The sequence below is a fragment of the Manis pentadactyla genome, chromosome 11 (genome assembly GCF_030020395.1).
Source record: "Manis pentadactyla isolate mManPen7 chromosome 11, mManPen7.hap1, whole genome shotgun sequence".
In the NCBI taxonomy this organism is placed as follows: domain Eukaryota; kingdom Metazoa; phylum Chordata; class Mammalia; order Pholidota; family Manidae; genus Manis; species Manis pentadactyla.
This window is the reverse complement of record NC_080029.1, coordinates 2,310,633-2,334,244: the sequence shown is the minus strand read 5'-3', so window position 1 is coordinate 2,334,244 and position 23,612 is coordinate 2,310,633. Positions and strand designations below refer to the sequence as shown.

Here is a 23,612-nt window from a genome sequence, read left to right as displayed (position 1 = left end):
CTTAGCTTTTGCTCCTAAGTCTGTAGAATACCTTGGGCCTCGATTTATTATAACTGATTTTCTCCACTGTATATAAAAGGTATATTGTGATTGTAAATTTTTCTGTTCCATGTTTGCCCCAAAGCTGGGATTCTGTGAACAAAGATGTAAGAAACTATTATGTTCTGATTCACAGCACTGTTCCTGATCAGAGAACTCCAGTTGCTTCAACACACAGTGTCAGCAGTGCAGCCACCCCAGACCGAATCCGCTTCCCCCGAGGCACTGCCAGTCGCAGCACATTCCACGGCCAGCCCCGAGAGCGGCGAACTGCCACCTACAATGGCCCGCCAGCCTCACCTAGCCTGTCCCATGAAGCCACACCATTGTCACAGACACGAAGCCGAGGTTCCACTAATCTTTTTAGTAAATTAACTTCAAAACTCACAAGGAGGTAAGTGCCAGGTGGGTTGGCTGTGTGGAGCAAACACAGGAGGAAAAGGAGAAATGTCTTGTCTGTTGTGCAGCCACTGCCTATATGCTTTCCGTTTTGTCTATAGTTCACAGCTTTCTGGTTTAAATACCTAACCTTATACCTTAAAATCTTCTAGAATAGGAGTTGATGAGCTCAGAGTCCTTTCCGACACTGTAGGTTCTCTGACGGTGGCAGGTGGGTACTGCTGCTGTTCATACGGCTCCCTTCGTTCACACATGTGCAGGTTCCCTGTGGGTCAGCAAAGCCCAGGTCCATATGCAGTCACTGAGGAAGACAGGCTTTGGTGTGATCAGCCCTAGGCATGGGGCAGAGACATTTCCTCTTCTCTCACTCATTTCTGAGGGGCACTATGTTCCTTAGAGTCTAAATCTTGAAATTGTTCTTCTGTTCTTCCAAAGCAATTAACTCTCTTAGATGGTGTAGTTTTGGAGTTAAAATCCCTGGTTTATTCTCAGCAAGAAACTAGTGTCTAGTCAAATATAAAATCCTTCGTGTGTCCAGGAGGCTGTCATTTTGGGGCTTGGGAAATCTCTAAGGGCCCCTTGAGATACTTTAACTTTATTTTCCATAATATAGTCTGGAGGTTGCAAAAGCCTAGGAACATTTCCTGCTGCAAGAGGAGGAAAAAAAGATAGCGCTTTGCACCAAAAGCAAATAAGCAAAGGCACCTTTAGCTGGGATCACATCCAGGAAACCTGAGAGCCCCTGCAGTTCCAGGACTCCCAGAGGAAGTTCTTGGAAATGAAGCCTTGCCGGGGTTAGTATGTCCACGCTGCCCTGCAGGTTTGCCGTTACAGCCCCTCTTGTTCATCATCTGTATCTTACAGAATAGTGGGGGGGTCTTCCCAGAGTCTGAAATGATGGACACCCTCTACGTCTGTTCCCCTGTACTCCCTGTGGCCCAGTAGCCTCCTGCTCTGTTTCATGCTGTCTTTGTTTTAACCTGTGTGCTCAGTACCACTTTGCATCTCCTTAACTTGTCCAGTATAGTTTATTTTAGATCAGTCATCTAAAACTTCGATATCTGAGTCACATTAAACTGTCCTTCCCCAGGTGGTTTGTCGCCAAGACACTGAATACCAGCCTAGGGGGGAGTTCCGCTATCCATTAGCATTGACTAGAGGTCAGAGAGTTCCAGTCTGCCCTCTTACTTTCTTCTTGGCCCCTTTGCTGAGACACCCCATTCCAGACTGGGCAGAAGAGCAAAATCGTGGAAAGGGCTTCTCCAGGTTTCAGGCACCCATTTGTGACCAGTGAGAGAGACAGTAAGTTCAATCGAAGAAGAGTCCGGTGACCCCTAGAATAATCGTTCCTTCCTTTCAGGGTCATCCGGTGGCCTATCCCTGGCCTCCCTGTCCCCCAGCTCCTTCTTCTGGGACTAGGTTGGAATGGAATCTGCCTCTGAAACTTGGGTGGGAGGAAGTGGAGCCAGGTATCACTGACCTGGCTCTTTACCTCCCTGACCATGCTTAATGTCAACTGGCGTTTGGCCCTCTGAGCCCCAATCGCAGGGGGATGTGCAGCAGTTAGGCCTCTCTAAACTTTAGTTACGGGACAGTCAGCTTTGTATCCTTACGTTTTGGTCTATAACAGGCTCTTAAATAAAACCTTGCACACCATTGAAATCTTTGAATCTGTCTCCTTTGTGCTCTTTTTTTTGGTCATCTTAATACTATCACTGATGAAAATAATACCAGCTACCATTTAGTGAGTGATTACGATGTGCTAAGAGATCTATGGAGCTAGATGTGCTCATTTCAGATTTATAAACATGTATGTGTACACACACACATTCTCTCTCACACACATTTAATTTCCACAGTCTACCCTGTGGAGTAGATATTAACCCAGCTTTATAGAAGAAACTGGAAATGAGGTGCAGAGAGATTAAGGCACAAGTTCAAGATCCTGCAGCAAGAAAAGTGCTGAGCCAGGTTAGCTGATTGCAGAAGCTTGGGTTCCCTGTGTAAGATGGTAAAGGGCCACAGCAGGCAGGGCTCCTTTTCCTTCATTTTCTAATCAAGTTTATTTCATGAATTTGAATTGAATTTGGAGATTGGGGTTTCTTGTTAAAAAATTCCAGGGGTGTCGCCTTATTTTACAATTTCTAGACAGTTTCCACCCCCAAATGTTTGCAGAAAGATAGTCTCCTATTAAAGTTTGCAAACTGAGAGCTTTTGTCTTCTGTGGAATGTGGTACTTCAATTGTAGTTGGTTCATTCTGAAAAAAATAATCAAGAGTCCTTGCTGCTGCTATCAGTGTCAGCTTCCTTCTCTCCCTAACAGTTGCTGGGGTTGAAGTTCTAGTGCCTGAAAGGCTTGGGTGTTGGCACTTAGAATTGCAAAGAAGGCCTTTAGGAACTTGGTGGAAGAGAGCTGGTACCAGATAGCCTGCACTCTGCTCCTGGCTCTGCCCTCGGTGTCATGTGGCCTTGGAGAGCTGCAGGCCCTGGGACCTTTGAGGCCCTTTGAAGTCAGATGAACAAGACTTTCCCTTTGGGGGCCAGGCCTGGCCCTTCAGGGATATCCCTGCAGGCAGAACAGCCCAGGCATAGGTGTAGGCACCTGTGAGGGCCTCAGCTCTCTACTTCCTCCTTTTTACACCCCAAGAGGCCCATGGGAGTGAAAGTCTAGAAAAGTAGTGTGAAAGGTACTTGGTGCATAACCCTAACTCTTCTCAGGAGATTTGGAAATGGACCTTCTAATCAATTTTCAACTAAAACATAGTTTAAATAATGCTTTATATTTGTCGTACTCAGTTATTTATGAGATCTTTTCACATGCATGATCTCTGCTGCATGTAACCCTGCCGTGTACCACTTCTGATTTGATTAGGAAGTGGTTGGCAGTTATCCACAGTAGTTAGATATTTTTTTAATTGGTCAGTATCTGAAGCAATGCCAAAGTTATCCCAAATTTTAAAAAATGTAAGGAATTCATTGATACAGTCTGTCACTCAGCATATATATATATATATATATATATACACATATATGAGTGTCTCCCATGTTCAGTCACAGAGCTGGTAAGTTTTAGAAGTAGTTTGACAAGCCTAGCCTGCACTTGCCCAGGAATGCTGATCACATGATCGTATAGACTGGATCTGTAGTTTGAAATTTCTCTTGTCAGATTCTGTTCTGTACAATCTAAGCATCTTACATTTTTTTAGCAAGCATAGTCATTTTTAAATACATCTCTTCTAGCCTTTACATAAAATAATATAAATGAAACCCCCACTTGTTACCCTCTCATTTAATTTTTACTCGTACCTGAAAAGTTTTATTTCATTTTAAACCCCAGAAAGTTACATCTTTAGATGACTTATACTACTATAACAGACGTTCTATTAATGCTTAAACCATCTTTCTGAAATAAGTAATGATTCCCTTAATTGTTAAACATTTTATAATGAAATTTTTAATGTATATGAAACTGAGACTTGTTCACAAGTTATTCTGAAGGAAATTAATTACTAGTACATTGCAAACAAGTCATTAACAAGGTTGGATTTTATTATCTTAAAAGTATATCCATCTGAAGAACCTTAAGTTTAATTACAGCTAATGTCAATATTTACTGATAAATTTTTTCTTACAAGTAGTTTTTTACACTTCTGATTAAAAGGTCACATCCTCAATTACCTGTATTAATTTTACTTTTTCAACAAATGTCACTGTTTCATTGTTCATTGGACAGAAGACCTCTGTTTTGTTCTTTTTCTCTATATAATTAACTAGATTTTCTATTTAATTTGTGCAAGTCATTTTTGTTAATTTTTTTTTTTTGGCTTAATTTCTTTTAGAAACATGTCATTCAGGTTTATCAAAAGGTAGGATTTATATATACACATTTTTTTTCAATCCTCACCCCAAATTGGCTCCTGCAATTAACAACAGGTTTGGCTTTCTAGCCCTGTTTTGTTTTGTTTTCCCCTTTGAAACTAAACTTTCTGCTGAGGACTAAATACTTACTTCTTTAAAAGGAAACTGTAAAGAGCAGATTAACTCTGTCAGGCATTTTTGAAGGGACTTTGGCACCCATATAACAAGAGGCCTACGCATGCTCTGCATTTTCTTTCTTTGGTAGAATTATTTAGCATCCAAATAATTCTGTCTTCCTACTAATAACACTTAGCATGCTTCTGTTTGAAGAATGAGATGCTCAGTAATGTTAATGTACAATTAATGAGTAGCCTCAAGCATGCAGAAGGTAAGTGGTCATTGTGTTAGTCATTCTTTATTTCACAGGATTGAGTTGGCAAGGGCTTTAAAATGACAGGGATATTAGCTAACATTCTGATACTGGAAACAAGCATAAAATTCAGACCTACAGCTTTATTTGGTTTAGGTTTTTCAGAAATTGAGATGTGGGCAGCTGCCTTGCAGACATGTTGTAACATTTTTAGAGTGGAAGAGTAAATAGTGTTCTTCCTGAAAGCCACTTTCCCACCTGCCACTGAAGGAAGAGGTCCCATTACTTAAAGTGCTGTAGTAAATGTATTACTGGATGAATATTTTTTTGATGATAACAGTCAAAAGACCAAAAACTTTGCTGTCTTGGAATGCACACTGATTAGGCCAGAAACCTGCCCCCGAGGCCTCACTGTGCCTGTGCCTCGGCTCACCCGCTGACGGGACCGGTGGCCTTACCAAACAGAGGAGTGTTGCTTCCCTGTGTGCAGTCCACGCCATGACTACTTCAGAATTAATCTTCGCACTTGCCAGTTTTTTCCTTGGACAGACAATATTGTAATTTTATAAAGAATTCAACTGATAGAACTAATTCCTTTTCATTGGAAACCCATTATGCTTTTGGGGGTGATTAAGATGTCAGAACCGCTCCAGGAGGAGGCCATGCATGTTCCAGTTCCAGAGCTGGGCAGGCACACCTGTTGGGCACGTAAAGCAGGTTTGCAGCCAGCCTCCTGCGTGGCCTGTGTGGATGCGTAAAGGGCCACTGACTGAGTGAGAATATTACTAAGCTCAGCTGGTGACAAAAATGCTTTGGATTTGTGTGTTTTATGATGTTTGTGTTTGTATATAGGTGGCATTGTGCTGGTATGTAAGATCTCTTTTCTCTTTCCCACTTTCTGTGCTTCTACATTGTATTCGTTGAGGCTTCCAACTGAATATGAGAGGAACGGGAGATATGAGGGCTCAAGGTGAGGGAAATGATTTTTACTTAAAATATTTTAAAGGTGTTTACCTCATTTCTGTGGCACAGACGATGCCCTTTTCTGCATGTTCTGCATCACATTCTTGCCCTGTAGGATTGCTTAGCGAGCTCTGCATGGCGGGTTCAGAAGTGGATGTGTGTTACTGCTGGAAGGCCTCAGCCCACGAGCTGCGCCGCACCCCGGTGGCCACTTGAGGGCATCGGAGTGCCGCGCCACCGGGCTAATGCCTGCGTGCGTCATCCCAGCCTGACTAGGCCTCACCTAGTATTTGGGTGCTAAAATTCACATCCCTCCTGCCTGGTCCTGGCAACCGCAAATGAGGCCTGGGAGTCGGTAGGAGCGCTTTCAAGGCGTCTGTGACTTCTCGCATGGTTCTGGTCTCAAGGAATGCAAGCAAAATCCTGAGTAGAATGTTCGTATTTCATATTAGATTTTTTTTTTAAGAATGTTTTTGTGTCCAGTGTTTTGCCTTTAAATATTGTATAGCTGTCATTGTATGAATTTGCGGGTTAGGGGAGTCGCCAAATAGGCTCAAGACTGACTTGCTAGTTCTAGATCTCTCCCACTGGAGTCCTTGTTAACCTAATCACCACCATGCTGTTCAAGGCCTTGTTAATCCATCAGCTCTCTTCCTGGCCTTTCTAAAGCATAGGTCTGATCGAGTAACTTTTCTGAATGAAAACCTGCAGTGGCCCCTTCCCTAATAGGAACGGAATCGGAGTACCTGCCTCCTGATGTGAGGAACAAGCACCCTGGGCCCGGGTGGTCTGTGCACGTGACCGCCCTCAGCACATGGCTGCTTTCCCACTGCCTTCCCTTTGCGTGTGGTGTTTCCCTCTGCCCAGCACAGACTCGTCGCGTCGTTGAAGTGATGTGGGCGCTTTATGGCTCCTCAGACGCCAACCCCTCCGGGAAGCCATGTCCTCCTTACCCACCCTGCCTTTCCCAGCACCCTCTATTGGGCTGCCCTATTTCCTGTGCTACTGCTGCCTCCTTAAGCCAAAGGCTTCCCTCTCCCAACCCAAACTTAGTTTGAGAGCCTTCACTCATTTTTGTGACCTGTTTAGTACTTACCAGCACTTTATACCTAGGAAGCTTCTGATCACTTTTAGTGGATGTGTACCAAATTCAACATTTCACCAGTAGGTTGGCGGCCTGCAGAAGAGCTGTACACATAGCAAAGACTATAGCTCACCCTCAGCTCTGATGAATTTGCCACAGGACTCAGTGTATCAAACATGCATATACTGGGTGTTTTTAATGCACAAGGGCTTTTAGGTATTTGTGGTCCTAACTGAGGCATCCAGATATACACATGAGAACATAAACAAGTCTGGCAGTGATGATTAAATGTCAAGAGCAATAAGATAGTAGATGCCTATTCTTGGAGTTGCCAAGAGAACCGCGCCTGGGGCCCCACTGTGACCCCGCCTCGTGGGTATTGGGACCAGAGCTCACACTTCATGGACCCATACAGTTAGTATTCAGATGGGTTGTTTCAGTGCTCAGCAGCAGATAATCCTTAACATTTCAATTCTCTGTTTCAGTGTAAGATAATAAAATCTGAGAATTATTTTTAACTGTGGAATTGTAGGTTTAAATTATAACAAAACTTAAAGAATCATATCGAGGTGGGTGGAGGGGACTAAGAATGGCCCATGCCCAGCCCCTTCTTGTGTGCTCAGTACCTTGGGCTGTCTGCAGGGAAAGCAGTTTTAAACTATGTTGAGTCACTGGTTGTCCTGAGTGTAACAGTTACGATGCAGGTTATGATGAGTTGAATTAAAGAGAAGAATTACGGTAGAGGAGAAGCAGCCAGGCAGAGCAGAGCTGGAGAGTGGCCTGCAGCCCCTCCTCACCAAGCTGGGCCTGTGAGGAGCCCAGGCAGCTCCTGGCCACCTGCCGTCAGCCTGCGAGAGCTGGACTCTAGAAGAGGTTCTCAGCATTCACTCTCCCTTTCCTGATTTCCAAGGATTCTGTTTAACAAATTATTTTCTTCATCTTAGTAAGTACAGATGGCTGGTAGAAATTTTTCAGCCAGAAATGTTTTCTTTCGGGGTGTGGCTTATGATTTTTGTAGGGGGGAAGAAAATAGATGACTACTTCTTAGAAAGACACATAACCAAATGTGGGTCTGTTCAGTTAAATGGAGGTTAGTTATGCTATTGAAGGTATCGATTATGAACTAACTAAAGTAGAAAAGCTGGTTTTCCTGTGCAATTAAAAATAATCCTGCCACTGTGCGTTTCAGTCGCAACGTATCTGCTGATCAAAAGGATGAAAACAAAGAGGCAAAACCTCGCTCCCTGCGCTTTACCTGGAGCATGAAAACCACTAGTTCCATGGATCCCAGTGACATGATGCGGGAAATCCGCAAAGTGCTGGATGCCAATAATTGCGACTATGAGCAGAGAGAGCGCTTCTTACTCTTCTGTGTCCACGGCGATGGACATGCAGAGAACCTCGTGCAGTGGGAGATGGAAGTGTGCAAGCTGCCAAGACTGTCTCTGAACGGGGTCCGGTTTAAGCGGATATCAGGGACTTCCATAGCTTTCAAAAATATTGCTTCCAAAATTGCCAATGAGCTAAAGCTGTAACCCAGTAATTATGGTGTAAATTAAGTAGCAATTTAAAGTGTTTTCCTGAACACTGATGGAATGTATAGAATAATATTTAGGTAATAACGTCTGCATCTTCTCAATCATGATATTAAACTATAAGGACGAGAGCACGCCTGGGAGCGAAAGCTGGCCTTTTTTCTACGAATGCACTACATTAAAGATGTGTGACACGTGTGCCCTCTGTCTTATTTCCATTGCCCTGAAAGTCAGTGTGTGCCTCCCATCTCCATGTGCCTCCCGTCTGTGTGGGTGTGAGTGCACCATGTGGGTGTGAAGTAGTGCATAGGAAGCATCTCCTTACACTGGCAGCCAGAGTTGTTACGAGTACCTCTGTGGGAGATCATTTGGTGCTAAAACACTACAATTGCCCAGGAGGAAAATATTGAATTACTACTAAGAATTAACCTTAAGACTAGTTGATAATTAATACAGGTTTACAGTTCATGCCTGTGGTTACGTGTTTGTTGTTTTGTGTGTTTTTTTTAGTACAAAAGGTTTAAATTTATAGTTGTGAACATTGCTTGTGTGTGTTTTTCTAAGTAGATTCACAAGATAATTAAAAATTCACTTTTCTCAGTAAAATCTTGCATTGTCTCCTGATACTGTATGTAAGACTCAGATGAAGGCAGTGACTACAAGTATTATGTTCTGCCTGCACCACCATGTGGAACGAAAACAAACGGAAGGTGTATGAAGGCCTGGGGTCACTTTGTCCTTATTGTGGATCCCAGCATTTTATGATTACCAGCATCTTTTTTCCCCAAAGGCAATAAAGGGAGAAGACAGCCCTCCTGGTCAGCTGAGAAGGAAGGGAATCGGGAACCCAGCAGCCCGTGTTGGAGAAATGCCAGGTCTTGCCAGTTCTGGGTTGGCTCTCCATGAAGTATGTAATTTTCAGACCTGTGTTTTTTTTCCCCGTAACTGCATGGCTACATAGAGGGGTAATGAGTGCATCAGTCAGGTTGATGCATCACTCTCATGGGGAGATTGTCACAGAGACCGGTGTGTGTTTCAGATTCTGGGTTTTTTGTTGGTCCAAGTCTAAAGGTCTTGACAGGCAGCCCCTTGGTCTGTTGTAACCAAGGGCAGGGCACTGTTCTAGGTGTTCGGGGCATATGAGTGAACAGAACAAGATCCCTAACCTTTTGAACTTTGTGCTCCAATGGGATGGCAGGAATGAACAGTAACAAGTGACGTGTCTAGTATGGAACAAAGTGGGAAACGCCATGAAAAACCTGCAGAGCAGAGTAAAGCATTGCACAGGTCCTGGAGTTCAGGTAGGTGCCATGTTAAATAGGGTGCTGGGTGGGGGTGGGGTGTGTGAGCAGAGACTTGGCTGCAAGGGAGGCACCTAGCAGAGGCCTGACGCCAGTGTACAGTGTGGTGGAGCAGAATTGTGGGAGATTCAGTCAGAGCACCAGAAGGCCTGCAAAGCCCCTGCAGATAAGGGTCTTTCACTCAGGTGGGAACTGCTGTAGGGTTTCGAACAGAAGAGTGGCGCGGCCTCAGGTTCCCAAGGATTGCTGGAGCAACCATGGTGCAGATTCACCGTAGGGAGCGAGGAAAAGCCAGGAGAGCTGCTTGGTGGCCAGTGGCAGTAATTAGACAAGAGGTGCTGCTCTCCCTGAGAGATGATGCCTGCAGCCTGGATATGCTTTGAAGTAAGAGTTGGCTGCATTTGCTCTTGGACTGGGTGTGGAGGAGTGAGAACCAAACGGTGCAGAGGCAGCGGAGCTCTGCAGGCAGAGACGGCCACAGCCGGGCCCCTTTTCTTTATGTCTAGAGAGCGCTCTGAATTGCTTTCCCTATTTTTGTTCCCAAGGACAAACTGAGTACTAATAGTTAAACTCCTTTAACAGAAATTACTTGACCCTATGACCTGATGAAATGGCCACTCTTTATGCAGACACAGATGTTTATATTATTTTCAGTGGCTTATTTGTTACCAGCAGTCTACGTATTAATGTGTTACTGATCCAGTGAGAAATGGGTACTCACCCACAGATGTCATCCAAGTTGCTCTTTTACTAATTGACTTTGATTTGATTTTAGTGGCAACATTGATCGTATTACCTTTACTGAGGTTAGAACATGAAATCTCATCCTTCTAAGGGACCTGAGAATACTACATTCTCGGGATATGGCTTGTTCATTCTGCATACAATGAATTTTGAGAAAGAACATTCTAAGTACTTAAAACATCTTGAGATGCAAAGACCAGGCCGCATTTTCCCCATTCACTTCCCTGGAATCCTCTAGGGGGAGTCCAGGTGCCTGGCAGTTCAGTTTACCTTATGACTAGTGTTGTCCTCCTCCTGAAAATAAGACGAATATTCCAGGTATCCTGACTTTCGTCCAGATCAGGCACATCAGAGGAATCAAGACAGTGTCCCTGAGTGACATTGATGGCACTCAGATTGCCCTTTCAATTCTAAAAGTGAAGACCCATGCAAAAAACGGTCAAAAGAAACATGACTGTCAGAAACGCAACTGTGATTTTTGGCATGGCGTCTGTTTCCCCAAAAGCCCAGAGAATGACAATATTTAAAAGAAAAACCTCTCTGTGGGTGTGCATTATGAACAAGTTTCTGTTGCCATGGAAACCATTGCTGGAATACCCTGGCCCGGCAGCTGTGGCTCAGTGAGGGGTGCATGGAGACCGGGGAATCCACAGAGCGGTGGTCGCTTCCATGAGCACAGCCCCCAAGAGGCTCAGGCGTGAAGAGGTGCATTTGCACAGCTCGGAGCTCACAGACCAGGGACATCAGAAGGGCTTGGGTTGGCAAGCTCAGAACTTTGCTTTTCTGTAGTTTTTTGGGGGGAGGGGGAGTTGGTTTGTTTTTGTGTGAATTGCTAATTTACCATGAGATTCTTTAGACAGCTTCAGCAGCCAACATTTAAAAGGGGGGGTGTGGCTGCCCTTGAAGGGAGCGATGTGAAGGGAGGGGTGCCCTGACATGGGCAAGTCCTGGTGTGACTGTCTTGAGTAGAAGGCAGCATCCTCACCAGTCAGCAAGGACAGAGTCCACCATCTTTGTAAGTCAGTATTCGGTTTGCCCCTTTGAGAGCCGAACCCAGACAGAGGTGGTACATCCTCAGAGGCAGGGTTCGCCTTGTGGCCTGGTGGCTCCCCAGTGTGGCAGCTGGGCCAAATGCTGCATGGTGTCAAGGCAGCATCATGATGAGCCTCAGGAGTCAGAACAAGCTCAAGCAGGGCACCTGGGCCTGTCTCCGCCCATCACATGGTGAGAAGCCATCAGAGAGACCAGTCTGGGAGGAGGGAGTTTGGGACATGGGACAGGGCTGAGGACCCGAGACCTTTCCTCACATTTAAAGGGCCACACTCTGAAAAGGAAAGCCAGCTTGCTAGAGTGGCTCTTGGGGGTGGAACAGACAGCAGGGTGGACTTGACAGGGAGGCCTGTGCAAGCTCAGAGTCAGGCTCCACCAGGAGTGGCCATGCCGCGCGCATGGTCTGGAGAGACGTGAGGGCTGGGGCGGGGTGGGCTCACTCCAAAGCAGGGACTCTCAGGATCCACCTCACCCAGGCGTCAGAACCCTGTTCACAAGTGAATGAGGCAGCATGGCCAGTGGCTGAGGTGTACACCCTTGACTCCACAGCCTGGTTTCCAGACTCCAACTTCGTGCCCTCGGGCTCCTCTCTTAAGTCAGCCTGGCAGTAGTACTGTCTTGCTCTGGGTTGTTGGTAGCATCCACCAGGTGGCAAGTGCAGAGCAGGCTCCTGGCAGATGTGAGTGAATGAGCAGCTCCCGTGGCACAGGTCCTCAAACGAGAACACAGGCTGCCCCTCCACCCTTCTTCCCCGCCAGCCCAGTGGGACTGGCAGTCCTTGAACAGTGCACTCTCCCGCCCTCCTCACAGGGACTTGTTAAGGAAACTCCTCCGATTTCTGAAGTGTGGAGTTCTGGTCTGCCACCACCTTCCTGGCCTCTAGCCTTTGCTGTGTTCCTAGGGGACAGGGAAAAGCAGTGAACCTACTGTAACAGCCAGACAGGAGGAAGCTGGTGGCACGCACACATGTGCACACGTGCTCTGCACCCAAGCCTGCTTGCTCACCTCTGCACACCTCCCTGCTGCTCCTATCATATTAGCAGTCAGCATCATTTACAAATGTATCTTGTCTCTGCATCTGCCCCCCCCCGCCCTTACTAGAATGTAAGCCTATAGGTAGGGGTCTTTAGGGTTTTTTTCCTGTATCCCAAGTATCTCGAATAGTGCCTGGTACATAATACAAAGTAAGTAAATAAGCGTTTAATGATGGTGGTGGTGATGAACGAGAACAAGAGGTTCAAGCAAGAGTTACCTAGAAAGTGCGAGGCAGCTTTACTGGCTTCAGTCAACATGTCCCTGAGGTTCCCCAGCAGCTGCCACCACCCAGACAGCAAGTGTAGCTGGAGAAGCCAGTTTGGGTTTGTGGCCCATTTCCTTTCGTCTCCAGCAAACCTCCATGCCGAGCCCTTCCCGTTTCCTGACAAGGCCCAGAGGTGGGGTGGGGAAGGAGCCCTTGGTTCCCAGGTGGGGCCAATGCACTTTTCACCAAACTGCCTGTTAAGCTGATGCCCATAGTAAGCCTTTCAGGCTGGGCTGGGCGTAGAGCGGGCAAGGCCTCGGGCAAGCACTGAGATGTGCAGAAACGATCCCTGCCATCAAGTGTTAAACCAGGAGTCAGAACACTCAGCTTCGGGGTCGCACAGCCAGAGCGTCTGGGTGGATCACAGACCCGAGGCTCGTGGGAGGTGCAAGCTGCTGTGCTGTTGGAGGCCAGTTACCCGGGTGTTCACAGGAGCCCTCACCTCAGCATTTTCCAGGCAGGCCAGAGGGACCTGCTGAGCAGGGTCCTGGTTCATGGAGCCTGCCCCTCTCACCAGATAGGGATCCCTGGGGGCCGTTTGCTAAGACCATATGGATGTCTTGAGGGTGAAGGGTGTGAAAAACGGGGAGCCACCTTGAGCACTTGCTATTGGCTTTGGTTTATTTGCTTTGATCCTGTTTTTTGTTGTTTGTGTGGTGGGGCTGATTGGTCACAAACTCTGAGGTGCTCACATCTTTTTCCAGCTCCATGGATAGTCATTCCCCTGGTTTCTAGCTCTAACGAAGTACCTTCTTACCAAGTGGGCAGGTAAATCGGGGCCTTCTGTGCCAAGAGGAGAGACAGGTGTCACACCTCGGCTCTTGCCCTGAGCCTGTGCCTTTGCAGTTTCTAGCTCTCTCTGCATCCCAGCCACTTAACCCGCCTCTAAGCGTTACTTTAAGCCAGGATTCTAGAACACATCCCTCAAGTGGGAGTGACATCTCCCATTGCTCACCAGAACTCCTCAGCTTCTGCTGGGGGGGCCACTGGGCACTCACGGGCAACCAGTGGGGAGAGTCTGGCAGGCACTGTGTTTCCCTGATGAGAGCAACTGCTCACACTGCCCTCGGGGTGCCTCCTATTCTTGAGGGCTTTAACTAGTCAAGCCTCAAGTATTTGAGGATAAAAACTGTGTTGCCTCCCTGAGTCCCACTTCCCTGAGTTAAACTGCCCCAGTTCTTTTCAGGTGTCTCAGGATGAAATGTGAAGACGTCATCGTTCATGTGTTCATTCATCAGTGTGCAATGCGGGGACGCCGTTACGGGGGGCCACCTACTCCAGAGGTGCCCCCTGCCAGGATGCTTCCTGTGTTGAGCTCTGGGAATCCAGAAATAAACAAGGTAAAACCTGAGGCTCACCTCTAGAAGCTTGGTCTCCCAGGGAGAGGAGCACAGACACAGTCTCGAAACTGCTGTGGCCAGGGTTCCATAAAGGGCACCCAAGCAGGCATCTGGTCCGGGTGGGGAGGTGAATAGAGGTGGCTGGCACAACCTGAAGCAGCCCAAGCCAGCTTGGTGAAAGAGTGGTGTATGCAAAGGCAGGCACGGAGGGACTCATCCTGTCTGACTCGGGACATGTGACCAGCCGGTGAGCTGCCCAACAAGCTGTGTCTTGTCACCATCCCAGTAAAGTGTCTCAGACAATGCAGCTCTGTTCCATTAAGGGGACTGCGGTCCAATACGTCCTTAGGGAGTGTCCTGGCAGGCTGCCACCAGACCAAGACAAATCTGACTGCCCTGGGAAGCCATGCCTGGGGACAGAGAGAGGAAGCATCCTGGCAGGGGGCACCTGGGCCACTGGCGCCTTCCAGAGTGAGCTCTGCACTGACTTGCCTCTCTCTGTCAGGAGGGAGCTGCCAGCAGGCGTGGGTAGGTGTGAATACATTTTCAAAGCAGGCATGTTCTGCATGGAAATAAGCTGGGAAGTGGGAGCATATGCAGTCATGTTCATTAGTATGGCACCAGAAGTCCTGTTGTAGACAATGCCCCCAAGGGCCATTTCCTGATGCCAGGAGCCGGCCGCTCCGCAGCTGCAAATGCGCTGCTCCCTCTAGGGCTGCCCGGGCTGCTCCCCACTCCAGGCGGGTCCTCAGTCCAGCTCCTCGCTCTTCAACACCTGCTCATACGTCAGCTGCTGCCTCCAGACTTCGGGTTCTCGCCTCTCAGCCCCAGCTCAGCTGGCCTCCCTCCTCTGCTGCCCTAGTACCTGTGTCCCTGGAACTGCTCCTTGCATGAGCTCTGGAGAACCTGCTGGACTTGCCTAATAGCTTGTCAAATGTCTACTCCGCCAGTCTGCAGTGGGTGGGATTCCTGTTACCCAGAAACCCCATGCCATACCTCCTCAGTCCCAACGCCACCAACTGTAGAAGGCACACTTGGCCAGTTGCATTTCCTCGTATCCTGTTGTTAATTAATTGACCCAGACCACTGGCCTGGGTTGGAGAAGCAAGATCAAGTTACCTTGTGTCCTCAAGCTGGGAGAGCAGAGGGGAGCAGTCAGCACCTCCATCCTCCCCTTTGGACTCCAGAAGGAAGGAGGAGGTGGCACCAGGTCCTCTGGCTTCCCTCCGCTCAGGCACTCACTCTCTGCGAAAGGCACTGTAGGCACAGTGCAGGTGGCCCTTGTCAACAGGTGTGAGTGCCACTCAATGCATAAGGCAGTCGATGAGTCAAAAGTATGTCAAGCCTGGATTTCTCATGATAATGGATATTTTTAAAAAGTTCTGGTTGTTTTGCTAAGTTTTATATTTCTGGAATAACCCAGACCACCCGTGCAGCCCAGTTTAGGTGGGTTGGTATGAATGGGGCATGACCTGAAGCCTGACCCCACGGTTGGTGTTCTTGAGAAGAGAAAAAGTGGACCAGCTGTATGACAAGGTTGAGTGACAGGAGACCCAGGAGAATTTCGCTGGGGACTGAGGTCCTCAAAAGAGGGGCTCAGGCAGGCAGGGAAGTCTTCCCTGGAGATCGGGCTCTGGGTGGGCGGGGCAGAGTGGAAAGCAGAGAGTAGACGTGCAGAAGGGAGCTCAGGTTAGACCGAAACGGCAAATGAAGGCAAGTCTGAAGGTGTTGGCGGCACTGCTGTTGGTCTGGCCTGGCGTGTGCTGTCCTGAGCGCACACCGGCATCAGGGGTTCCCAAAGCCAGCTTGTGTTTCTGGAGCCACTAGTCTCAGTTCCAACTAAATTTCTGGACAGATTGACTTGCAAGCAGACCAGCATGCGCCAAGCCAGCCCCCACTTGCAGTAGGGTTCGTGATTGATAGCAGAGGGATCCAGCTCCCATTGCCAAGTCAGGAGTGCTTCTGGCTGTGCCCAGGTGGCCTTGTTCTCACATCCCAAGGTGGCCACTGGAGCATTTTATCCCGATGGTTAAGGCCACTGCGAGGGCATCTTGGAAATGTGCTCCTCTAGCTGGGGAGCTGCATGGCAGGCTCAAAGCCAGGGTTTTTAGAAAGCAGAAGGGGAGAGGCTGCTGGGAGACAAGCAGCCATCTGTACAGATTTGTCAGAAATACAAGGAATTGGAAGGAATACTTTCAGCTTTTCTGGGTCTTAAGGCTGATAATTCAAGTCTAGCCATGCCAGGCATGAAGTCCGATAAGCCTCCAACTCTGGGAAGGGCAAGAAAGTCAGGGCTTATGACACCAAGCAGATCTCCTTTGTGTGTCTGTAGCAAAACTGTACCAGTTAAACGAAGACAGGGTTGGGGAGAAAAGGGGGAGTCCAGAGGCTGTGAGTGGACCCCAGCAGAAGGTGCCTAGTCAGACTTGGAACCCGGATTTTTGTCCAATTCACATGTGAAAAGCAACCTGCAACAATACCAAAAAAAAGCCTCACTTCTCCAAGCTGAAAAGATGCCTCTGCTCGTGGAAATCTCAGCCAGAAAGATGACTTCTTGCCAGTCAAAAACTGTTCCCCTCCGTTACCTGTGGGAAAGGAAATTAACTCAGAATCCATGTGAGTACAACAGGCAACCCCCAGGGTTTTAGGAGGTGTTAGTGTAGGCACCAGGCAGCTCCAAATAGAAATGCGGAATAAGGTAACCTTCCAGGCTGCTCCACCCATCAGCTCCTGCTAAGCAAGCAGGTTCCACACGCTGGAAGTCTAGAATGTTCTGAGAAGCCAAAAAGCAGTGAAAGGAGACTAGGACTTGGAACAAGGTGGTCTCACTGGTGACCCTGAGCCAGGGTGCTCTCCTCTCAGCCTCAGTCCCCCTGACCCAGGGGGTGGTGATGGGTTCATGCAGGACAAATAATGGGCAGTGGCATTGAAGTCCTGCTGCCTCTGGTCTCCCATGAACTTTTTTTTTTAACACCACTTAAAAAAATTTTTGTTTCAGCTTACATAAGTAATACATGTTCACTGTTGAACATTTGGGAAAATAAAGTATAAAGAAGGAAATCACCTGTTATCCCACCACCCACAGCTGACTACTGTTCTCCGGGATTTTTCCATACATGTTCTGTGTGGGATCTCAGAGTACAAGCTGTTTTGTAACCTGCTTTTATACCTCAACTTTTTAAAGCATATCACATTTCCCCGAGTCTTTCACACTGTGTGGATGCCTGCCTGGCGCCTCATTGAGGGCTGTGCCCTGTTTTTTTTAACCAACCCTTTATTGTTGCAATCCTGACCAGTTTTCCCCTATTCTAAGTAATTATAGCTCTTCGTTATTTCTGTAGGACACACAGGGAACATTTGGCAAAGCTGAGCCATTTTCTGTTGTTGAGAGAGGAGTGGTTAGGTAAAGCAGTGCTGCTAGAGGCCAGGATACAGTGTCCAGGGTGAGCCCCCCAGAGTCACCCTGCCTGGAGGCGGTGGGGCTGCAATTTAGAAATCCTGCTGTGGGGTTATGTCCTAGCCAGGCCACAGCTGAGTTACAGATGTGAATGCTGTCTGGGCTGCTGATCGGTGTAGTCCACCCAAGGCAGTGGATCAAGAAAAGCGTGTTCCCTTGGTACAGTCATGCAGTAGGGTGTTTCTTAGACTTCCGTGTTTGTTATCTGAAGGAAAATTAAACTCACCTTGCTTGAAGGTCTCTGGAATCCAGAAGAAAGGGGGAGGTGGTATGGACTCTGGTCAGTAAGTCTAGGCACCCATGGAAGTGAGTGTACAGTAAGCCCTCCCTGTCCCAAAGAGTGAGCACAGCTTTCAAGAGTGTGCAACACAACGAGAAAGACGGGAAGGAAGAGTGAGGTGAAGGGAGTTACGGGCAGAAAACATGACCAGAGAGCAGCAGTGGATTCAAAACAGGTTTAGGTCCTGGCCCCTGGAAGGAGCTGCCCTCGGTCACTGCAGAGTGTGCTTGCTTGACCAGGTTCCCGAGGGGCCCAGGTGCTGTGCATGCAGCCCACTGAGCAAGGACAGTGGGGCCAGGCCTTTGGGGAGCCAGGGGAGGGCACTTTCTGACCTCGAAAGAAGTCCTGAGCTGGGCCCTCCTGGGTGACGTGTCGAGAGGCCTCCGCAGGGTGACAAGGTTTCAGTTCATTTGGCATGACCTTAGGTAGTGTGCCATTCTGACAGTCCAGATGTTGGAAAGCAGGGGCCTCCTGACCAGGACCCTCACGTGCCTGCTCACACCTCAGTGGGGTAGGGACAGTTGCCCATCCAGCCTGTGCCCCAAGGCTTGGTCCAAGGTGGGGTAAAGGGCCTTTGGCAGGAGGAAGTATGGGCAAAGGCCCCAGGGTGAGTGCAAACAGGCCGGGAACCCCACTGGCCTGCGTGCCGGCTCTGCAACCTCAATGGTAATGACACAGCAAGGTCAGGCTGCTCCAGGACTAGCCCGGAAAGGCTTCCCCCAGCTCCTGCTGTCCCAAAGGGTCACCTTCCTGTTTGCCCCCTCCCACTACTGGCCAGAGGATACTGAAGCTGAAGAGGGGGAGCCCTGCCTGATGCATGCCCCAGCTGGACCCAAAGGATGGGTGCAGAGACCCCGTCCCCACCAGCCTTGTGCACCTGGAGGCCTGCCTCTGTCATGCCCAGCCCACCCAGGTATCCACTCACCCAACTGCTGGGCCCATGCCCCTCCTCAGGCAAGGCTCCTGAGAGCTCTCAGCCTGGACACACCTGGGTGGGCCCCTCAGACCCAGCCCTGCCATGGAGGCAAATGCCGGGATGCACCTACTTCCACCGTACTGCCGTGCCCCAACCTCCTTGTCCTGGGCCCGTCTGGTTTGATAAGCTGCCCCTGGACATGAAAGCCCACCTTTAGTGGATGCTGTTGTCCAGCCCAGGATGCTAAAGGCATGGAGGCCATGCCTGGCTTCTCCCTGTTGCTGGGTAACCTCAGAAGGGTAAGACTTGCCCAATGGAAGCAAGAGGAGTTGGGGTGCCCCAGACCCTGGTAGGGTGGAGAGTGGGAGGATAGGGGCAGCCCTGACTGGCAGGAGACAATGCTGAGGAGCTGGAGAAGGAAGCCCAGAGTAGACGCCTCACTGGCCGACCGCCTATCTCCCATCCACTCCCCAAACCCTGGTGGAGCCCCTCAGAGGACCCACTACGGTGAGACGGGAGCGAGAGACCAGTCGGGGACAGCAGCAGCTGGGGAAACCAAGGATACCACCTTAATGGCCCCACCCCACTCATGCCCAGGAGGGGACCTACCACCAGAGTCCAAGGGGCTGGGATACCTGAGGGTCCTAGAGAGGAGGCTGCAAAGAGGGGGTCCAAAGGGGCCCCCAGGATTTCGTGGAAAGGACGGTCCAGCCTAAGTGGGAGCTGGGAGGAAATTGAGGGTTGAGAAGGTCATTTTGCAGCTTGAGTAGGTGGAGAGGCAGCAGGGAGCCACTGGAGGGACTGGGCTATGGAGGGTATTTTAGGGGGTGAGACAGGAAAGGTATCCACACCTCCCCCATGTTGCAGGACAGGGCTGAGCAATGTGCCAGGCTCCATCCAGGCTGTGATGCTTTTAGAGGCCTGAATTGGGCCTCTGTCTCCCGAGATCTCCCTCTCCTGGTCCCTCCATCAGCCCACCCCAGGCCTGCCAAAGCCAAGCAGACAGGATGGCAAAGGACTAGGACTGGGTGGGCACAGAAGGGGGACTGCCTCCTGACCACTGTCCTGTCTTACAGAAAGTGAAGCAGTCATGGCATACCCAGGACTCAGGTCCCCCATAGCCTGGCTGGTGGGCCCCAAGGCTGTCCTGGAAAGGGGAGACAACACTCACTCAGGGCAGGCCAAAACCCTACTTTATTTCAGCATCAGCAACATCTTAGCCATCACAAAAATAAACTCTACCAAGGGTGACAGAAGTCTCTACAGCGAGGCTAAGGGCTCAGCTGCCAGGCAGCAGACATCAGGGGTGCATGGTGGGCATCGCCCAGGCAATAAGTTAGGAAGCATTAGGGCTGGTGGTGTGGCCAAGTGTGGGCCAGGTCTTCACTTCTGAGCAGGCATGAGGTCATCAATGCCCTGGCCCTGTTCCAGCCGCTGCTCCATCTCAGTGAGCAGCTTCACACCGTCCACCACCATCTGCACCAGTTCCACCTCCGAGAAGCCCAAGCGGTCTGCATTGGAGATGTCGAAGACCCCGCCCACGGCAGCTGTGTCCACACCGCCTGGGGAGACAGCCAGGTCAGAAGGGCTGGGCAGGGGCTGCCCCAGGGGGAGAAGACTACCTGCTGCCCCCACTCAACTCACCTGTGCCTCGCTTCTGAAGTCGCAGCCGCTTGAGTGCCTCCGGGAACTTCTCGTGCTTGCCCAGGTGGGGCAGCTTGATGTGCACACCCGCCCTCAGCCCTGTGCCCAGGTTGGATGGGCAGGTGAGGATGTAGCCCAGGTGAGGGTTCCACATGAACTCGTAGTTCTTAGACTTGAAGAGTGTTTCAATCTGGAGGTGAAGGTATGAGGGGGAGGCCTGAATGAGTGCCCCTCTCCCAAGGGGCCGGCTGGGGCCCGGGAGCCCCCTGGCAGGGCCCCGTGGTGACAGACCTGGGCTCCCTGGGGGGGAATGACAGGCACCCATATCCCTGAGTTCTGGGGCCTCGCCCTGTCCCACCCCTGGCACCAAGCCCAAGCCTGCCAGCCCAGGTTGGGGGTGACCAGGGCCTGACCTGGGTGAGGCCATTGCAGAAGCGGGTGAACACCTCCTTCATGTTGCCCCCCTTCTGCATAGAGATGACCCGTAGGTGGTCCTCCTCATTGATCCACACCAGGAAGGTCTTATTGTCATTGTGCCTGGGGAAGGGGCACAGTCAAGCCTTCTCCTTGAAATGTGGTCTCAGGGCACATCTAGGGGAAAAAACTCCAGAGGGTTCCCAGGCACAATGAGGGCAGGACAAGGAGACCTGGACACCTCAGAGTGGGCAGCGCCCTGAGCTGTGCCCCAGACTCCCAGTCCTGTGCAGTGTGGCCCCGGTGTGGGGAAGGGCGGAGGCGGGGTCCCCACCAAAGAGGGAAGGATCAGGGGCGACTAGGAGAGTGTCTCCCTCACTCCCTCACAGGCAACAGGGACAGGAGGCTACCTACACCCCACCCTACCCCAAGGAAGCATCTGCGTCATCGGCACCAAGCAGAGTCCCCATGGGAAGCACGTGAGAAAGCGCAAACAAGAAGCTCCGGCTCCCAAGACGGGAGAGGAGCCACCACCGCCGCCTCCCATCCCGCGAGAGCGGCCACCACCCGCCAAAGCCCCACCGCAAGGTCACCTGCCGGGAGTGGGGGGGATACCAAACCTGTCCCAGGAACCGGCCCCTCCCCTCCCCTCTTCCTCCTCGGCCTCAGGGGGAGGGGAGAGGGAGGGGCACCCACCAGATGCCCCGGGCATCGGGCCAGTCGCGGGCCATGCCCGAGGCCAGCAGCAGGGGCGACACGGGCTTGTCGAAGAGGAAGTGGTCGTCGATAAGCTGCTGCTGCTCCGCCTCGGTCATGCTCTTGAGAGCGTAGTACCTGCCGGCCAGGTCGCCGTCCAGGCTAGACAGGGCTGCGGGGGGCGCGCTCAGGACTCGCGGTCGGCCGTGCCCTGCACCCCCCATCGCGGCGCAGCCCCCAACCTCGACGCCCGCCCAGCTTCTAGGGAAAAGTCCACAAGGACCCGGCGGCCATCCGAGGCGGTGACCCAGGCCGCGGAGGTGCGGTACGGACCCGCCCTCCGGGAAACCGGACCCGCACGCAGATAAGAGCGCACGGCTGCGGTGGTGGCTCGGGTGACTGGTAAACAACTCGGACGGGGTCGCGGAATGGGGACGGGGAGGGGCGCCCAGCCGGCCCGACCCCTACCTTCCACAGCGAGCTTCTCGATGGCGCGGCGCTCCCCGCGGCTGCAGTGCGGAGGGAGGCAGAAGCCGCGGATGCTGCGGCCGGTGCGCACCCGCGAGCTCAGCACGTAGTTGGGGTCCAGGTCGTCACCGCCCTGGGGGCCGAGCGGGGATGAGCGCCGGGAGACCCCTCCCCAGCCCGTCCTGCCGCCCTGGGCCGCCGCGCACCTGCAGGTTGTCAGGATTGAGGTCGGTTTTGTGTTCGTCGCAAGGCTTGTAGCCGCCGTGCCTGTCCTCGATAATGGGGTCAAAGAGCTCCTTGAACACGTCGTACGAGTCCTCGTCGCCTGCCACGCAGCCCACGGTCAGGATATAGGGATGGCCTGGGGGCGCGTAATGGGGACAGTGACGTCACCTCCAGGTCTAAGCCCGCATCTTAGGACCCTGCGGCGGCGCCTGGAAAGGGGGCGGCGGGACTACAGCCCCAAGGTTGGTGTCAGAGTACACTTTTTCCTTGCACCGCGGGTGACTTTCACATACGCCGGCACCCTGACCCCGGGACTGGGGGCGCGTACCTGGGTTGTCCACTCCGGTCTGGATGGCGTCGTCCACCGTGAAGCCGCTCGGCGTGCTCTTGGCGCGCAGCTCCGCGTACAGCTCGGGGGTCAGCACTTTGGCCATGTGGTTGTTGTGACCGCTGAGGTCGGGGAACTCGTCCTCGGCGGGGAAGCGCAGCTTCAGCGCGTTGTGGCTGTTGGAGAAAGGCATGGCGGCGGCGGGCTGCGGAAAGACGCGGGGATCAGCGGAGACCCAGTGCAGCGGGCCTCCCGGGCCCTGCAAACTACCGAGGGCCCGGGCCCCGGTCACCCCGACAGGCCAAGGTCAGCAGGGTCCGCCGCGGCCCAGAGGGGTGCCTGCACCTCCCAGGACCCTCTGCCCAGCTAGCGCGCGCGCTCCAGACAGCGGGCCCCACGTGCCCCAAACGCGTGACGCCACGGCCCCCGCGCCCCCTCCCTGCTCAGAGCCCCCACCCCAGCGCCCAGCGCAGCGAGGCACCTGCCCTCGGGCCCACTCACCGGGCGGCCGGACAGGAGCGGGATAGCTAGGTTATTCGGCAGCTCCGGCGCGGCGCAGGCGAACAGCGGCCGCTCCGCGCTCCCGTGGCTCTTAAGGGGCGCTACGCGGGCCGCCCATTGGCCGCTATTTATAGCCCATTCATTCCATTGGCCCATGCTGCGGGGTGGTGTTCTCCGCTTTGTCCGTCGCCGGCAGCCCCCGACAGCCCCCTCCCCCACCACCCCCCTGCCGCTCACCCCGGCTGTTCCCTCGCCGGGACCCCGCGCAGCCTGTCTATCCAGCCCGAGGCCTTCCTGGGATCCCGAAACCGGAACCTAAGATCTCTGAACATCCTGGAGTCCCCCTATCCCCCACCTCCGGGCGGGAAACTGAGGCAGGAGAGCCACCGGGCACTTGAGGACACTCGGGTTCGTCTGCACCCCTGCCTTTCCTCGTAAGGCCAGTCTCCGCGGTGGTCGTGGCTAGGGGCCAGGCGAGGGCGTCCCGGGCTTCTGCAGCAGATACTGCCTGCCCCCTCACCCCGCCCGGTTTGAGCTGGCCCCGAGCCGCCGACCTTCCTCAAGGTGCCCGCAGGCATCTCCCGGGTGATCGTGGTGCAGAGCGAGGGCGCGCGGGAGGCGCAGTCTGGCTGCGGCCCAGTCTGGCGGCACCCCGCGATTCCTCGACCTTGGGCAAGTCCCCGGGCTCTGGGGGATTCGA

General features: G+C 51.7%; 2 protein-coding genes across 15 annotated transcripts in view; one reads left to right on the top strand and one right to left on the bottom strand.

Moving 5' to 3' along the window:
* The window catches only part of MARK3 (microtubule affinity regulating kinase 3), an 87,888-nt gene extending 79,442 nt beyond the window's left edge, over positions 1–8,446 (top strand). For 5 of the 14 annotated variants that reach the window (XM_036882511.2, XM_036882509.2, XM_036882506.2 and 2 more), the window contains 4 exons: positions 176–433; positions 4,278–4,304; positions 5,592–5,636; positions 7,903–8,446. In XM_036882511.2, coding sequence (XP_036738406.2) covers positions 176–433; positions 4,278–4,304; positions 5,592–5,636; positions 7,903–8,248 — 676 coding nt within the window. In that variant the 3' untranslated portion in view covers positions 8,249–8,446. Of the gene's footprint in view, positions 1–175; positions 434–1,798; positions 4,251–4,277; positions 4,305–5,591; positions 5,637–7,902 lie in introns of those variants that run through there. The other 9 variants (XM_036882507.2, XM_057488092.1, XM_036882515.2 and 6 more) reach the window with 4 other exon arrangements.
* Positions 8,447–19,812: 11,366 nt separating this feature from the next.
* CKB (creatine kinase B) lies at positions 19,813–23,045 on the bottom strand. The gene is made up of 8 exons (XM_036882309.2): positions 22,913–23,045; positions 22,412–22,616; positions 22,065–22,219; positions 21,859–21,991; positions 21,391–21,562; positions 20,694–20,817; positions 20,281–20,470; positions 19,813–20,198 (listed from the first exon to the last, which is right to left on the bottom strand). Exons 2-8 carry the CDS (start codon positions 22,602–22,604, stop codon positions 20,020–20,022), a joined length of 1,146 nt encoding a protein of 381 aa, XP_036738204.1. The 5' UTR covers positions 22,605–22,616; positions 22,913–23,045; the 3' UTR covers positions 19,813–20,019.
* Between the last annotated feature and the right edge of the window lie 567 nt (positions 23,046–23,612).